Source organism: Pelobates fuscus, chromosome 10 (genome assembly GCF_036172605.1).
Source record: "Pelobates fuscus isolate aPelFus1 chromosome 10, aPelFus1.pri, whole genome shotgun sequence".
Taxonomy (NCBI): Eukaryota; Metazoa; Chordata; class Amphibia; order Anura; family Pelobatidae; genus Pelobates; species Pelobates fuscus.
The window spans coordinates 18941425-18954046 of record NC_086326.1 but is presented as its reverse complement, the minus strand read 5'-3'; the positions used below and the strand labels follow the sequence as shown (position 1 = coordinate 18954046).

At 43.8% G+C, this 12622-nt stretch overlaps 1 protein-coding gene across 1 annotated transcript in view; it reads right to left on the bottom strand.

The window, feature by feature from the left end:
* Positions 1-12622, bottom strand: part of LOC134574960 (uncharacterized) — a 102214-nt gene that overhangs the window by 8181 nt on the left and 81411 nt on the right. Inside the window, exons 12-14 of the mRNA XM_063434063.1 lie at positions 12090-12167; positions 8603-8705; positions 7294-7400 (exon numbers count right to left, since the gene is read on the bottom strand). Of these exons, the coding sequence (XP_063290133.1) occupies positions 7294-7400; positions 8603-8705; positions 12090-12167 (288 nt within the window). The remainder of the gene's footprint in view (positions 1-7293; positions 7401-8602; positions 8706-12089; positions 12168-12622) is intronic.

The window sequence follows — 12622 nt, the reverse complement described above, 5'->3', positions numbered from 1 at the left end:
CGGACTAACGTAAGTAGTACAGTATAGAATGGTCAAAGACAAGCCGAGGTCGAGGGTAACAGAAGACAGGTAAGCGAGAGACAAGCCGAATCAAGGGTAACAGAAATAAGCAGAGTAAGGTAAACAAGCCAGGTCAAAACCAAAAGGGATAATAGAATACACAAGCACTGAGTGACTAGAACAAGCTAGAACCACGACAGGGCAATGAGCTAATGAAAGAAGCTCTGTTAAATACCCTGTTCAGAGCAGTAACCACGCCTCCGAGGCGTCCTGATTGGTCCTGCAGCAATTGAGTGACAGGTCGTTCCGGAGGAGTGTCCTGATGACAACGTCCTGCCTAGATGCTGTAAAAGGCAGTCACTCCCTCGCGGCCGGGCTTGCATGACCGGATAGACCGTGGGAAAGGGAGCCATCAGGCCGTCTGGATGGAGGAACAGCTAAGTCTCTACCTCTTTCGGAGGTAGAGACCGCAGGTACCCTGACAGTACCCCCCCTCTCAGATACGCCCACCGGGCGGAATACACCAGGGCGAGAAGGGAATCGAGAGTGAAACGCCCTGCGGAGACGGGGAGCATGCACCTCCTCCTGAGGTACCCAACTTCTCTCCTCAGGACCATAACCCTTCCAATCGACCAGATATTGCAGTTTCCCCCGGGAGATTCGAGAATCAACGATGGAATTGACCTCATACTCCTCCTGACCCTCCACCTGAACTGAGCGGGGAGGGGCGATCGTGGAGGAGAACCTGTTACATATTAATGGTTTTAGCAAGGAAACATGAAATGAATTAGGAATGCGTAAGGCATTAGGCAACGCTAAACGATACGCAACTGGGTTAATTTGAGACAGTACCCTGTAAGGTCCAATATATCGAGGAGCAAACTTCATGGACGGCACTTTTAACCGAATGTTTCTAGTACTTAACCATACTCTATCGCCTGGAACAAACACCGGTGCTGCCCTTCTACGTTTGTCAGCGTGTTTTTTAACCAGCGTAGAATTGTGCAGAAGGATTTGTCGAGTTTGATCCCACAACTCTCTTAAATTGGCAACATGAACATCCACCGACGGTATCCCTTGAGAAGAAGACTCCGAAGGAAGGATGGAAGGATGAAAGCCATAATTCAAGAAAAAAGGGCTAGAATGCGTAGAATCACAAATGAGATTGTTATGTGCAAACTCCGCCCAAGGAATCAAACCGACCCAATCGTCCTGGTGTTCTGAAACGAAACAACGTAAATATTGTTAAACTTTTTGGTTAGTGCGTTCAGCAGCTCCATTGGACTGAGGATGATAGGCAGAGGAGAAATTCAATTTGATGCCTAGTTGGGAGCAGAATGATCTCCAAAAACGGGAAACAAATTGGGAGCCTCTGTCAGAGACAATTTGGGAAGGTATCCCATGCAAACGGAAAATCTCCCTGGCGAATATCTCCGCTAATTCGGGCGAAGATGGGAGTTTAGGTAAGGGAATGAAGTGAGCCATTTTAGTAAATCTGTCTACCACAGTGAGGATGACAGTCTGCTTTTTAGAGATAGGCAAATCAACAATGAAGTCCATTGCCAGGCAGGACCAAGGCTTTTCAGGAACCTCTAAAGGGTGCAGAAATCCGCATGGAAGCGAATGGGGTAGCTTGGTCTTGGTACAAACTTCACATGCCCCGATGAATTCTTTAATATCCTTGCGTAAGTCAGGCCACCAAAAATCTTTAGAGACCAGCGCATAGGTCTTGCGGATGCCAGGATGCCCAGCCACCTTGCTGTTATGGAGACAGCGTAGCACCTCCAGTTGGAGAGCGGCAGGAACGAAGTGTCGATCCCCAGGAGTCTGTTTGGGTGCCAAATGCTGAAACTTCATGATCTCAGAAAGCAATGGAGAGTGAATCCTGAGATTCGTGTTCGCGATGATATTCCCCTTAGGAACTATGGAGGACAGAAGTGGTTCAGTTATAGTGGATGGTTCATATTGACGAGACAAAGCATCGGCTTTAGAGTTCTTAGAACCAGGTCTATACGTAAGTACATAATTAAAGTGAGTGAGGAACAAAGCCCAGCGAGCCTGCCTGGCGGACAAGCGCTTAGCCTCCCCAATATAAGACAAGTTCTTATGATCCGTTAGGATAGTAACAGGGTGTAGTGTCCCTTCCAGTAAATGTCTCCACTCCTTTAAAGCCTTAATGACTGCTAACAGTTCCCTCTCCCCGATGTCATATCTGCTCTCAGGCCCAGAAAATTTTTTAGAGAAGAAACCACAAGGGTGTAACGGTTTATCCACCCCTAACCTTTGAGACAGAACAGCCCCAACTCCTGTCTCAGAAGCATCGACCTCGAGCAAGAAAGTCAGAGTCGTATCATTATGAACTAGAATGGGAGCTGAGGCAAAAAGGTCCTTGAGAGTCTTAAAAGCACCAAGAGCTTCCTCAGACCAGAACTTAGTATCAGCCCCTTGTTTGGTCATATTGGTAATAGGCGCAATGATAGAGGAGTAACCCTTAATGAAGCGCCTATAGTAGTTGGAAAAACCAATAAACCTTTGAATAGCCTTGAGTCCTTTGGGCAAAGGCCAGTCTAAAATAGATTGGAGTTTACCAGGATCCATTTTAAAACCTTCCCCAGAAATCACGTACCCAAGAAAGTCTACCTGAGACTGATCAAAACTGCACTTTTCCAATTTGCAGTATAGACCATGTTGCAGAAGTTTGTGTAACACCTTTCTGACCTGTCTATGGTGAGTCTCAATCTCCTTAGAGTGTATTAGTATGTCGTCCAGGTAAACAATAACACAATCATGCTGAAACTCCCTAAGTACCTCATTAATCAACTCTTGAAATACTGCAGGAGCATTGCATAGTCCAAATGGCATAACAGTGTATTCGTAATGGCCATACCGGGTATTGAATGCCGTCATCCACTCGTGACCTTGCTGGATTCTCACCAAATTGTAAGCCCCTCTGAGATCTAACTTGGTCAAATAACTCGGTAATCAGTGGGATAGGATAGGCATTTCTGACAGTTATTTTATTCAAGCCTCGGTAATCGATACAAGGTCTCAGCGTGCCATCCTTCTTCTTAATGAAAAAGAACCCCGCCCCGGCCGGAGAAGAAGACCTCCTGATGAATCCCTTTTCTAAATTCTCCTGAATATACTCCTCTAGAACCGAGTTTTCCTGAACAGACAAAGGATATACATGGCCCCTCGGAGGCATAGTCCCGGGTAGAAGCTTAATTTTACAGTGTTTGGTTCTCCTGTCTCAGACGCAACAGTAATCTGGCTGCATTAACCTTTCTACCTGGAGGGTCAAATGTTCTTCTAAAAGCAGCTACAAAGGCGTTATAGTTATAAACTAATGGGTTATCGTTCTCCCATAATGGGTTGGCCCATCTCAGAGCTTTCTCAATAAGTAGGGTGATAATAAATCCTACCTTTGCCCTATCTGTAGGATAAGAGCGAGGTTGCAATTCAAAATGGATACTAATTTGGTTTAAGAAACCACAACACTTCTCAGGAGCCCCACCATAGCGTACTGGGGGGGTAATGCGAGAAGAAGCACCCACTGTGGCTACCTCTAGACCTGAACCGACAGGAGAAACAGGGGTATTACGTATCTCCTCTGGTGGGTTATTGGCACGAGATAATAGAGCCTGTAGCGCAAGCGCCATCTGATCCATTCTGTGATCCATGGCTTCAAACCTAGGATCAGGAGAGGCAAGCTGACTGTTTGTACTCGCAGGATCCATTGGCCCTGTCGTAATGTCCGGATCGGGACAGGGATCCAACACGCAGAGTACAAACAGTTGCCAGATACGTATACCGGACCTTAGAATGGCCGGACTAACGTAAGTAGTACAGTATAGAATGGTCAAAGACAAGCCAAGGTCGAGGGTAACAGAAGACAGGTAAGCGAGAGACAAGCCGAATCAAGGGTAACAGAAATAAGCAGAGTAAGGTAAACAAGCCGGGTCAAAACCAAAAGGGATAATAGAATACACAAGCACTGAGTGACTAGAACAAGCTAGAACCACGACAGGGCAATGAGCTAATGAAAGAAGCTCTGTTAAATACCCTGTTCAGAGCAGTAACCTCCGAGGCGTCCTGATTGGTCCTGCAGCAATTGAGTGACAGGTCGTTCCGGAGGAGTGTCCTGATGACAACTTCCTGCCTAGATGCTGTAAAAGGCAGTCACTCCCTCGCGGCCGGCCTTGCATGACCGGATAGACCGTGGGAAAGGGAGCCATCAGGCCGTCTGGATGGAGGAACAGCTAAGTCTCTACCTCTTTCGGAGGTATAGACCGCAGGTACCCTGACAGTTCTGTTCCTTCGTACTTGACCTTGGCTTTGTTTTCTGACTACGTTATCTCTTTATCCTTATCGGTTCTGTTTGCTGGCTTGCTGTTTACGGTGTACTAGACCCCGGCTAGTCTTAGTTTACGCTGTCTCTTTGTGCCCTTGACCTCGGATCGCTCCTGACTCTGTACTCCTCTCATTAACGTCGAGTCCGGCCTTTCTAAGGTCCAGTAGACGTATCTCCCCTCTGTGTTGTCTTCTGTTGTGTTGAATCCTGCGTGTTGGGGTATATTTTCGTTACATAAGACTAGCTTCAAGACACTCTGGATACTAGGACACTCAGGATACGGAGCCCAAGGTTCAGGACCCTTGGGATACTAGGACATTTAGGATACTATGACCAGGTTCAGGATACATGGGATACTAGGACCAGATTCAGGACATACAGGATACTAGGACCAGGTTCAGGACCCTTGGGAAACAATGACATTCGGGAAACAGAAAACAGGTTCAGGAGCCTTGGGACATTAGGATATTCTGGAAACTGAGGCTCGGTTTAGGATACTCAGGATATTAAGAATTGGTTTAGGATCCTTGAGATGCTCTACCAGGTCCATGAAACTCAGGATTCCAGGACATAGAATGTCGACTATAATCAACTAAGGTGGATTTGCACACCGGCTGGCTCTTCCCCCACAGACTGAGCTATTGGATTAGGTGGCCATTAGGACTCCTGCTGCTAACTGGTATGATAATAGGCCCTGAAGGGTTTGAAGGTCTTCAGAGGTTTGTAGACAAGAGGGGGATAGGAACAAAAAGAGAAACGCTGGTATTATTATTTTTTTATTATTTATATAGCGACAGCAAATTCCATAGCGTAGTACTATTACAAGGGAAGCTGACAAAGCAAGCAACAGCACTACAGGCAGCTAGTGGCACTAAGAGGTATTGTACCATACTGAAAGGACCAAAAACCAAAGAGATTTCTATGGAACCATGACAATGTGTAGCTTTTATACTTGTATTTCTATATAGTATGTTTTAATTTGTCTAAAGAAATTGACCATTTGGGTGCAGTTACTACATATATACTACATAAAAGAGGATCTCATGGAAGTAGATGGTGACGGCCATGAGGGACAGCTTCAGGTAAGTAAAACTCACCCTTCTCTACAGCCACCGCATCTTAACATAGACAGAACTATCTAAAATAAAGGGTTTGTTTGAAAAAAAAATCCTTGATCATATAGTCTAATCATTAACCATAAGCAGGACCTGTATTATCAAATATCAAACAAGGGACAGGCTAGCACCACTGTGATCTAACTGCAGAAGGAGGTTAGGAAAAAAAACATCTGGCAGTTATTCTACAGAAATGAGAACATTTGCTTTGTGACTTAAGTAAATATTGCAGGTTGCCAACTTGTACTTGTTTGCTATAGGGCATTGTTACATTGATTGCCAATATCACCATCAGCAATCGCTTGTACACAATACACTCCCCCATTTAGGAAGCTGAAATGATTCATTAGTTAAACGAAGGTTGTCACACAGTAACTACAGACCCTGCTAGACGTACCTTCATTTTTCATTCCTGAGTTGTGCAAGCCAACCAAGCAATGAGCAAATAAGGAGTTCTACACCTGTATCTGATTCATATCACATGTAGAATACCCAGAGGGACACTCTGAGGGTGATTTACTGTGATATTTCAAATTTCAGGCCACAGTAGCCAAACTGAAAGCATAGTCTACAGATCATTTTTCCAGCTCAGCTACTTTGACCTTAAATTCGAAATTCACTTTGAATTCACACTTTAGTGAATAAAGCAGTTTGAATTGAAGTATGTATATAGAGAGGTCGCCAAATGCAAGTGTAGATGAACAAATTGCTACATTACTGGAAATGTAAATCAGCATTTTCATTGCATATTATATAATCCAGGCAACGTTTCCTTCCTAAAGTCTAATACTTGAGAAGCCGAATGCGATCTTGCCTTTCAAATGCTAAACTTTTCAGCCAAATCTTTGTTGACAGGTGTATAAAATTTAGAAGACTGCCACATATCCATCGTAGACCAACATTAAAGTGGCTCTATCCTGCCCCATTGACGTAGGCTTCTGGCGAATGACGTGCGAGGAGCTTAAGAGGATCTCATGGAAGTAGATGGTGACGGGCATGAGGGACAGCTTCAGGTAAGTAAAACTCACCCTTCCCTACAGTCACCGCATGCCATAATGTCCCCATCATATGCAAAGATTCCAGAATAAGGTGACAGAGCCGCTGAAATTGCACAATGGTTAGTTCTGTATGGCATCTTCTATAAGGGTGCAGGAATATTTTATTATTTTGTCACATTTCTGCTCGTCTGGAGCCGTCCTTGTCAACTGTGAAATGGAGATATATTATATACTCTGCCAGCTATTGTATCTAGCAGACCAGATCTAGTAATTCACAGGGATAGAATCATGCCTGTAAATTATAGTGGGTCATAAAATAATCGTTAAACGGACACTATAGGCACAGAGACCACGTTGTCTGGAAGCAGTGACCCTATCCCCATAACCCTGCAGTGTTAATTATTGCAGTTATTGATACACTGTAATAATTGCCTTGCAGGGTTAACTCCACCTCTAGTGACCTCTACCAGACAGCCACTCGAACTGCCTCCGGGTCCTTAGTAGACTTTTGGTCTGCTAAATTACGCTACACATACTCCCACTTTGTATGATGACATCCAGCATCAGCTAAAAAAAAACAAAAAAAAACATAGGAAAGCAATGATTCAAAGCTCTCCTACGGGGCAGTCCTGATGTGATTGCAGTCCGTGCTGCGCAGGCACATAAGGTCCCCCTGCCGGCTCTTGTCAGTGGAGTCAGAACCAGCGCCATGGGAAATCGCTAGACTCGGGTAAGTGACAAAAGGGTCTTTAACTTTAATGAGTAAGGGTTGTCATTTGTAAATGTGTTGACATCCTTAAATTGGAACCAGCCAATAGACACAACTTACTTTATTGAGGCTGTCTTTGTTTGTGCTTCTGAAGTGCTCACAGTTGCAGGTCGGAAAGGCTTGTCTGGGTATCTGATCAATAATTTTGTATTCTCTACTTCTTTTCCCTGTTGACAGGTGTAAGAAAAGATGTTTCTCCATTATTATTTGAAATGCAATAAACGTGCCTCATTGGAATGAAGTGTGATGGGAAGTTACTGTACTTGTTTTTTTAATTAGAAACATTTTCTGTACGAAGGGTATAAACAAAAAAAAAGAAGAAGAAAAGACTGTGTAAAACAGTTACATAAGCCAAATTCTAAATAAATGAAATGATATCCTAAGGCAACATGTCTCGATTTTACCATGAAATGCACAACAAAGAATGCACTCATAAGTGACAAAGGAGGGACGATATGAATCTATTAAACACTGCAGGCGATTAGGAACCACAGTGTATAGTGTTATAAAATTTTAATAACGGCTATGAGAAAACTACTCAAATGAATAGTACAGAAAAATATAGTAGGTAATACATCTTTGGGTCATGGATTGCAGGATAAAACTTACCAGGAAAGGTTAAAGGATCTTAACATGTATAGCTTGGAGGAAAGACGAGACAGGGGGGATATGATAGAAACATTTAAATACATAAAGGGAATCAACACAGTAAAGGAGGAGACTATATTTAAAAGAAGAAAAACTACCACAACAAGAGGACATAGTCTTAAATTAGAGGGGCAAAGGTTTAAAAATAATACCAGGAAGTTTTACTTTACTGAGAGGGTAGTGGATGCATGGAATAGCCTTCCAGCTGAAGTGGTAGAGGTTCACACAGTAAAGGAGTTTAAGCATGCGTGGGATAGGCATAAGGCTATCCTAACTATAAGATAAGGCCAGGGACTAATGAAAGTATTTAGAAAACTGGGCAGACTAGATGGGCCGAATGGTTCTTATCTGCTGTCACATTCTATGTTTCTATGTAACACATGCTCTCCTTTGTCCTGAAATATTGATTGATTGCTTATAACGCAACCATCAATTCATGCCCAGTTTTCATTCTATAAAATGTCACAAAATTAGGCATTGGTTGAATGAGCTTGTAGACTAGTAATATGTCCCTGCAAGTGGGAATGGCATGAGCAAATCATGACGGTTGGTATAAAGAGTTCTGTATTGTCAACTAGCAATGAAGAATGAGAAAGAGTTCCTTTGCATTGTGTCAACTAATTTATAAATTGATTGTTTGATATCCCAACTCATACTGCAATAAATATATTGCAATTAAAGAATCAACCAACGCCTGTCAGCAGTGCATTCAGATACCTACCTGCAAAGCATCAAGAGCTCGGGCCGCCGCAACAGGACATTTGAAGTTGACAAACGCGCAAAATCTCTCGCCAAGGAGTCGGATGCTGTGGATTTCTCCATAACTAAACAAAATTAACAAAAAACAAAAAAAAACAAATAAAGTTAGAACACTACACGCGGATCAAAATAGTTTTTTTTTTCACCCAAGTCATTAAAAATACACAAAACATCCTCCACCTGTTTAAAACCTATTTAAAGAATTCATTACTGAAGCACTGTTGTTCTGCCTGCTCTTGCAAAGAAATGGTAACTAATAACGACAGTGCTAATTTCATGGCTAATTATGTGGGGAAGCAGAGTTAATGAACCTACCCCATTTTACCAAAGTCTGCAGGTAGAACTCAGACGCCTCAATAAACAGATTAGAATCGGAAGCATGTCTAGTGACAAGCACAGTGATCAATAGTCATTAGGAATTGACATCTAAGCAACTTTAATAACAAAGAATTCTCACGTTCACAATTTCAGAGTTTTGAGAAACGGAAACCAGTACAGGTTAACATTCATTAACCGCTCCGTGATCGAGGCTTTTCTGAGATTCTGCGTGGTCGTGACAGTTTTGCTATATGCTTGTTCTACTGTAATTTAACGTTTTCTCATTAAATACACCCACATGTATTACATGTTGTTTTCTTAAAGTATAGTTTGTTCTGATACCCTCGATTTATACAGAAATCTATTATTATTATTTATATAGCTCTAACACTTTCTACAGCCCTCTACAATATAATGGGGATATTTCACAACATGGAACTAACAAGCAAAACAATGTTGACTAACATATGCAACGAAGAAGGCCAGACAAGCTTACAATCTAGGAAAATTAGAAATACAATTATGGGGAAAATGCACTGAATAGAGGCTTCATTACAAAAATAGATGCAAAACAATAAAAAACAATAAATTAAGTATACTACAAAAATAAAAAAAGATACTCAGATTCCAGAATTTCCTGTAACCTTTCAGGCTTAGCAGCTTCTGCTGTGAGCTCAACCCAAGAAGTAACTTGGCCTACTCGTTGTGCTAACTTTGTATGACAGTGCGGAGCGTTGATGGGAACTCCAGTGGTTTCTTGAAGTTGTAGCTCAGCTCTTTGTGTAGAAAACTGACAGCTGAATGATAAGTCTAAGAAACCCCTGCTATAGTAGTACAAGTATCTGTATGCTCAGATGAAATATTTAATGGAGAGGGAAGAATATACACCTTCAGTGATTTTCACAAATTGATGCAGTTTTAAGACAACATACGCAGGGATACAGAGGGAAGGTTATCTCTATACGCAGGGATACAGGGAGAAGGTTATCTCTATACGCAGGGATACAGGGGGAAGGTTATCTCTATACGCAGGGATACAGGGGGAAGGTTATCTCTATACGCAGGGATACAGGGGGAAGGTTATCTCTATACGCAGGGATACAGGGGGAAGGTTATCTCTATACGCAGGGATACAGAGGGAAGGTTATCTCTATACGCAGGGATACAGGGGGGAAGGTTATCTCTATACGCAGGGATACAGAGGGGAAGGTTATCTCTATACGCAGGGATACAGAGGGGAAGGTTATCTCTATACGCAGGGATACAGAGGGGAAGGTTATCTCTATACGCAGGGATACAGAGGGGAAGGTTATCTCTATACGCAGGGATACAGAGGGAAGGTTATCTCTGTACGCAGGGATACGGGGGGAAGGTTCTCTCTGTACGCAGGGATACAGGGGGAAGGTTATCTCTATACGCAGGGAAGGTTCTCTCTGTACGCAGGGATACAGGGGGAAGGTTATCTCTATACGCAGGGATACAGGGGGGAATGTTATCTCTATACGCAGGGATACAGAGGGAAGGTTATCTCTATACGCAGGGATACAGGGGGCAGGTTCTCTCTGTACGCAGGGATACAGGGGGCAGGTTATCTCTATACGCAGGGATACAGGGAGAAGGTTATCTCTATACGCAGGGATACAGGGGGAAGGTTATCTCTATACGCAGGGATACAGGGGGAAGGTTATCTCTATACGCAGGGATACAGGGGGAAGGTTATCTCTATACGCAGGGATACAGGGGGAAGGTTATCTCTATACGCAGGGATACAGGGGGGAAGGTTATCTCTATACGCAGGGATACAGAGGGGAAGGTTATCTCTATACGCAGGGATACAGAGGGGAAGGTTATCTCTGTACGCAGGGATACGGGGGGAAGGTTCTCTCTGTACGCAGGGATACAGGGGGAAGGTTATCTCTATACGCAGGGAAGGTTCTCTCTGTACGCAGGGATACAGGGGGAAGGTTATCTCTATACGCAGGGATACAGGGGGGAATGTTATCTCTATACGCAGGGATACAGAGGGAAGGTTATCTCTATACGCAGGGATACAGGGGGCAGGTTCTCTCTGTACGCAGGGATACAGGGGGCAGGTTATCTCTATACGCAGGGTATCTCTATACGCAGGGATACAGGGGGGCAGGGTATCTCTATACGCAGGGATACAGGGGGGCAGGGTATCTCTATACGCAGGGATACAGGGGGGCAGGTTATCTCTATACGCAGGGATACAGGAGCAGGGTATCTCTATACGCAGGGATACAGGGGCAGGGTATCTCTATACGCAGGGATACAGGAGCAGGGTATCTCTATACGCAGGGATACAGGAGCAGGGTATCTCTATACGCAGGGATACAGGAGCAGGGTATCTCTATACGCAGGGATACAGGGGCAAGGTATCTCTATACGCAGGGATACAGGGGCAGGGTATCTCTATACGCAGGGATACAGGGGCAGGGTATCTCTATACGCAGGGATACAGGGGCAGGGTATCTCTATACGCAGGGATACAGGGGCAGGGTATCTCTATACGCAGGGATACAGGAGCAGGGTATCTCTATACGCAGGGATACAGGAGCAGGGTATCTCTATACGCAGGGATACAGGGGCAGGGTATCTCTATACGCAGGGATACAGGGGCAGGGTATCTCTATACGCAGGGATACAGGGGCAGGGTATCTCTATACGCAGGGATACAGGGGCAGGGTATCTCTATACGCAGGGATACAGGGGCAGGGTATCTCTATACGCAGGGATACAGGGGCAGGGTATCTCTATACGCAGGGATACAGGGGCAGGGTATCTCTATACGCAGGGATACAGGGGCAGGGTATCTCTATACGCAGGGATACAGGGGCAGGGTATCTCTATACGCAGGGATACAGGAGCAGGGTATCTCTATACGCAGGGATACAGGGGCAAGGTATCTCTGTACGCAGGGATACAGGGGCAGGGTATCTCTATATAACCAACTATAACTGACGCAATGGACAAAAAGTTGCTGAGGTAAAGGGTACATCGGAACACAGATAAAATGAACATGTTAAGATCCACTATCCTTCTGTTATGTAATCAGTTTTTATTTTTACATAACTGTTATCAATATATACCAAACACAATTATATCCTTACCATTTAAACAGGTCTCTCAGCTGTTTTTCTGTAATCTGGTCGGTGATATTACCAACCCACAAAGATGAACTCTGTGCTCTGTATAAAGAGAGAGAAATCTTCAACAACACTAAGAATCGTATAATGTGTTAAATAGCAAGTACGAGGACCCAGGCTGGCAATTATAACATCCCAGTTAACAGAAGAAATAAATCAGAGTAAAACTGTATAAATGCCCTTTTCAACATGCATGGTTCGTGTGTTCGCTTCAGATTGAAATAAAACGAGGCATTAAGTGCTGTTTTATTGGAGCATAAAGATTAGTGTAGCACGGGCCGTGTTTACTCAGATGGTACCCCCATTGTACAGCGCTACGGAATTTGTTGGCGCTATATAAATAATAAAAGAATAAAAGAATAATAATAATGGTGGTATGGTTCACGGCCTCCTTCTTAAAGTAAACCAACACAGGTCTTACAACTTTACACATAAACAAGGCGAGTGTGTGGCTTTGTACTCTGGCACGGAAATGGGTAGCCAAAAGTTTGGTTCTT